The sequence below is a fragment of the Coregonus clupeaformis genome, unplaced genomic scaffold (assembly GCF_020615455.1).
Source record: "Coregonus clupeaformis isolate EN_2021a unplaced genomic scaffold, ASM2061545v1 scaf0534, whole genome shotgun sequence".
Taxonomy (NCBI): domain Eukaryota; kingdom Metazoa; phylum Chordata; class Actinopteri; order Salmoniformes; family Salmonidae; genus Coregonus; species Coregonus clupeaformis.
The window spans coordinates 106,305-112,304 of record NW_025533989.1 but is presented as its reverse complement, the minus strand read 5'-3'; the positions used below and the strand labels follow the sequence as shown (position 1 = coordinate 112,304).

The following is a 6,000-nucleotide window of genomic DNA, read 5'->3' as shown; positions in this document are numbered from 1 at the left end:
TTAAACTGTGCGGGTCAATTTGACCCGTAACATAATGGATGTCATTTTTTTCCAGCAAAGCACAAGGGTTAAGTTTCTTTCTATGTCAATGATATCAATGTCTCTGAGTTAAGGGGACGTCAATCAATCATAACATGTTTTATTTTTGTTTTTCAATTAAAATACAATGAGAACGACTGTATAATTACTAGTTTTTATCTTCAGTTTGACTTCACCTCTGTAGAATAGCTTAATACCTTGACAAACTCATTATTCCATCGCCCTTCACTAAGATGTAACATATGGTGCCTGGATCTCTGTTTGGCAGCCTCCTTCCATTCTGCCAAAGCAGCAGCATGAATGCTCCGTCGTCCAACATAATTAAATGTCAGTCTTCTTATTGGATAGGGTAAATATTTGGATGTGGTGTACTGTACTTTGGCCGCTCACCAGAGCATTGAGCCCGAGGAGTCAGTAGGCAGAATCAGTAATTGACAGGTAGCAGCACTGAGCGACTACACGATCCGCCCCCAGCACACCCTGGCGTCTGCTCTGCCTTGGTATTGGCTGCCTTCCCCACATCCATTCTGGACGCTCCTATCCAATTATGTCGCTCCTTTTTTTTACTGCCCTCCTTCTCTCCCTCCTTCTCTCCCTCCTTCTCTTCCTCCTTCTCTCCCTCCTTCTCTCCCTCCTTCTCTCCCTCTCTCATGCTGGTCATGCCTGCTACATCTGCTCCACGTTTACCCAGACTCCCACGGCCTTTCCTGCTTATGCAAGCGTGGTCCAGTTGATAGTAATGATACAGATATGGGAATAGTGGGCCAAATGTATTCATTTCAGTGTCAAACAAGCAGAGGGGCGGACTAGGACCAGAAATCGGCCCTGGCATTTCTATCACACCAGACCATTTTTTTCCCTTGAGGCCCCAATAATTAGCCAGATCATTTTGCCCTAAACAAAACAAGTTAGACAGGCCCACTGGGCTAACAATGAATCAGCCTATCTGGCATTTGCCCGAAATGCCAGATAGCCAGTCCGCCCCTGAAGAAACATCCAATAAAGCGTTTGCATTTTTTTTAGGCTATAACATGAAAATGTAGCCTATAACTTGCCACTGTTCGAATTTACAGAAGGCTATATACATATGAGTCATTACTATTAGTCTAATAAAATGTATAGCCTAAATGGGGACCCATTGAGATAACATATTAGGCTACTGTAGCCTGGTTAATAATTTTCTTTAGACCATGAATGCAGACTTCCCACTGGGCACACACTCGTTTAATCAACGTTGTTTCCATGTCATTTCAACGTGGAATAGACGTTGAATTGACGTCTGTGCCCAGTGGATTTATGGGCTACTGCATTAAAATCGGTCTCCTAATTTCATTTTTTTTTGTATTATTAATATTAAATGTGCAGTCATCTGACAACTAAAACTAAAGCCTAATAGCCTATTATTTTATTTCGTTGCTTATAGGTTACATTACCCTCCTGTGGGTTAGGGTTGTTACTAACCTGATTTAGTGTATCTACCAACTATCTATTAGCATCAGGTGTGCTAGATTAGGGGTTGGAGTGAAAATGTACAGGATGACTCAACGGAAACAATGTTAGAGAGCCCTGGCCTATAGAAATGCTGGCCATGCACGTATGTCTGATCAATAAAGGAATGAGACGCTTTTCCCCGGCGCCACGCGTGTTAAAAAGTGGCAAAGGGGGTGTCTCGATTAACCAATCACACTCTGCCATGTTGGACAGTCTGGCCAATGACAGCGCTCTGCAAGGAGGAAACCGTGGATGATAGGTGTCGCACGATGGGGAGGAAAACAAAAAAGTGAAGTGGCGAATGGACCGCATCACAATGGCGAGAAAACACCCCCGAAGTTTTGGAGAATTCCTTTGCTTTGAAGGCAGTTGAACATAGCGACAAGCCCCGGGGGGAACGTGAGTCGTTAAAGGAAATGCCAGTGTCTGCGGCGTGGGCTTCCACAGTGTTCAGAACACGACACATTGTAGCCGCCACATCCCCCCCACTGCAGTCAAACGAAGGACAAATTGTTACTATGTAGCCTAGCATATCATCCCCGCGTAAAAAAAACCTCCTCCACACATCAGGGAGAGAATAGGCTAGTTCGTTTTGCATTGGCCGGTGCCCCGGGTGAACGGAATTTGAGTATTTTAGACGATTCCATTAGTCCTAAAGAGAAATCTACCTTCCCGGGGCAGCGAGCAATGCAAAACGAACTCGCTCACTACATTTACAGTGGCTGATGTCAAGTGACCGACTTCCGCCCGTTGGCTTCAGTTCAGCGTTAGCCGGCAAGCAGTTGAGATACGAAGCCAGGGGAGGTATACAGACAGATGTTGTCAAACGAAGAAATGGAAACCTGACATTAACTTTTAATAGGAAAAGAGAGTAAACGTCGTCGTGGGCGTCTGTCGTATGTGGACGCGGAGGTGAAACTGGAGGGAATAGGGTGCCAGGGAGAAGCTGATGAATACCTTTTATTTTCCAACTTTCATTTGAGGAGGCGGACCTCTGACTGCGTGTTCAATATGCTGAAAGCAAGCCCGATGTGTGCATACTGTATGTGGAAGTACAGATAGGCTACTATTTTGTCTTTATTAAATCATGAGGATCGGATACATTACACTTTAAACCGCGTTGGACACGCAGCTCATTCTTTCGTGGCAGCGAGCTATAGCCTATTTATTTGTTCGTGTGTGTTTTTTTTCAGACAGAAGAACCATACTTCTATCCAAGCTTTTTTTTTTTCTTTTGGAAGTTGACTTTAACAAAGTAGGCTATACTACCGGTTTGTCTCGTAGAGCTAGCTTTAAATCGTTCTATAAAATCTGGTATCAAGTAACGCATGAGGGGAATCGCTTGAGGTCTAGCCTACTTTATACAACGCACTGGAGTAGGCCTATCATTTTTTGGATGGAGTTTTGAAGTATTATGGCCTAATTTGACGTTGCGAACACTTGAATTAGATAATTATTTCTTGTAGACAGGCCTAGCCTATTCATTGTCATTATGTATAGCCTATAGATACAAATATTGGAGCATTTCTAAACACCAACAGCTCCTAGTCTATTTCGCTGTTATCTACTCATTTGTGGTATTTATCTAAACACAGCGGGTTTTTAAAGTTGATGCATTTTATGTAACTGTTGTCTGGCGTTTCATTCTTGTGACTCGACATATTCGAATATTTATACCCCAAACGCAATTCTCCACGTAGTCTTGGCACCCGGCAGAATCCTTGGAGAAAGCGATCCATTTCGGGAGAGCCATTATTTTTGTATTTATTCTCTCTTCACACGGAAAAGAATTAGTGGCTCCCCCCACGATGAGTTACTTCTACCAAGCAGTGCTTCTATTGCTACGTGGACTCGTAATCTCTGCGGTACTGGGATTGGAAAGCAGCTACTCAACAGATCTGTCGACCCGTTCTGTTAATGCCGCAATTGTAGCCACTACAGGTGAGTGTGCCAATCCAATATATACACTGTTGCCTATTATTCACGCATGTTTATCGCTTCGCGTTGTCAGATAATGCCACCCTGACTGTACAGTCCTTCTGGAAGACTGATGGTAAGCGGGAGTCGTGCCTACGTAGGCAGTCACATTTCTTTCTAGCTAGCAGGTTGTAACGGGCTAATGTGATGCTCCCAGTGATGTAGTGGTGCCTGGAGAAGTGGGTATACTCACATTTTGCCAAAACGTTTTTTCAAATTGTTCTCCTATGGGGACAGCCAAAGAACCCCTTTAGGTTCTAGATAGCACATTTTTTCTAAGAGTGCAACCCAAGCTGTACTGTATAGGCCTACTATTGAAATAGATAAATGAGGTTGTCAACTGAGTCAGAAATTCACAGGTTTAGGATTTCCCATTGTTTTCAGGTTTTCGCTCTGTCACACTGTTTTAATAGAAAGAACATCTGATTTTGTTATTTGAGTCCACAACAATGCTTAACCCACCTCAGACCACTCTAAAGGCCTTTTCACACAGTGTTGTTCTTAGTCCCAGGCTAGCTTAGCCTGTGTTCACACAATCATTTGTGAACCCTGGACTAAGCGTTAGCCCTGGGCTAAGGATTCACACATGTATTCCAAAGCCCTGGGCTAACTGACATGCGACCAGCATTCTATCTCTGACACACAACCAATGCTATAAGCAATAAGACAGTTATTAACACATTATTGTTCCTCTTGCTTCTAGCCTAGCATTTTGAAATTCGATCTGGCCCCTGTACAGAGAATGCTGTGCAGTGCACAAACGAGACATCACCTTTTCTGATCCAGGCGAAATCATGCAACAAGTATTATCATGGATATATCCAATTAAAAGTCAATATAAAAGCTATGAAAACAGAGGAAAATTTAGCTTTTACTGTCTTTTGAGCTGCAGAGTTTGTAGCTTAGGGCCAGTCTTGTGGTTCTGTTCTATCCCCGGTGAAAATCTGTCGATGTGCCCTGAGCAAGGCATAACCCTAATTGCTCCTGTAAGTCGCTGGAAAGAGCGTCTGCTAAATGACTAATTATAATTAATTATATAATTATAATATAATTATACTGGGGAGCGGTCGAAATTTATACAATTGTTACCCTGAGGAAAATGGGGGAGGGTCATGCTTTTTCAATGTCAGTCAATGGGAGGGTTTAGTATTTTTTTTAAAAATGTAGTCCAGGGGAGACCAGGTCTACTGATGTTCAGTTTGAGAGGGAGAGCGCGAAGATGAGAAGGAGAACCAGAGGTAAGCTTGCTGCTGCTTGAATTGATTTTAATAAAAACAATATGTTTCGTTGCCCATAATGAAGCTATTTATCAGAGTTATTGACCTCACAATAAGACATATTCGAGTATTTTACATAACTTCCATTACAATGAAGCGGTATCTGTGGAGATGGACAGTTCATGGGTGCCGAAAGTAGGCTAATTCGAGAATACTTATTCATTTAAACATTTTAATTTGACTTTAGGCTTCTAACAACAAGAGGGCTTTGTGTTGGAGCCTATTTCTTCCTATTCAAGAAACAAGAGGTAGGCCTACCTGTTTGACAGACTAAATTATAGTCTACTATCCATATACTTTGTCAGCCAATTCCTTCAGTCACCATGCACTCCTTAAATAGCTCAGTGTCAGTGAAGAGCTTGGTGTGTTACGTTAAAACCTGGGCTCGAATTGAAGGGGTGTGTGAGGGTTTTGTGGGTTTTGTTAAAGAACATGTCTAAAAGCATAGGCCTACCCCTTGTTAACTTAAGATAAAACAATAAATAATGGACCTGATTTAAATAAAGCAATCTATAACAACGCTTTTGTCCGCAATGCTTTGAGCTAGAAACATATGAGATATCTTTGGTTTGTCTCTGACATTCGGACCTTCCATAGCCGAGGATATTTCTTTTTAAACTTTGCTTGGGAAGTAATGTGTGATTCTGTCACTATCAATTGACGTTCGACATTTCAACAGGCTATTAAACAACATACTAACTCTAAATGTGACCTGTTTCAAGAAGCTAGGCGTATGTCGCAAGTCACTACTTCACAGGAGAGGCATTTTAATGTTTTTGTTTTATTTTATTTTTATCTAAATGCATTTTGGGGCCTTAATAACAAACTTGTAAATACGAATAAAATTGTTAAATCACGAGCCTAGTTGGTTAAGCCACGGAAAAAGACAGGAACCTTCCCGCTAGCCATGATTGGCTGAGATAGTGGATGGCTGGACATGCCGAGAGATTAGTTCAGATTGGTCTGCCATGTAACTTGCTTCTGTCTATAACATGAGCTGCTCAGTATGTCTAGGTAATCCTTGCCACCGTGGCTTTTTTTGAAAGATCTAACGTTAGCCACGGAGAACTGCAAAAGTGTTCAAATCAAATTGTATTTGTCACATACACATGTTTAGCAGATGTTATTGCGGGTGTAGCGAAATGCTTGTGTAAAATATATTTTTTCCAGCTGTATGTAATAACACAAAACATTTCCTGGGCTAATAATGTAAGAA

At 42.0% G+C, this 6,000-nt stretch overlaps 1 protein-coding gene across 1 annotated transcript in view; it reads left to right on the top strand.

Annotated features, from left to right (window-relative positions):
• The first annotated feature begins 2,164 nt into the window (after positions 1–2,164).
• LOC121559005 (stromal interaction molecule 2) overlaps positions 2,165–6,000 on the top strand; it is a 95,255-nt gene continuing 91,419 nt past the window's right edge. Inside the window, 1 exon segment of the mRNA XM_041872301.2 lies at positions 2,165–3,471. Within this exon segment, the coding sequence (XP_041728235.2) occupies positions 3,339–3,471 (133 nt within the window). The 5' untranslated portion in view covers positions 2,165–3,338.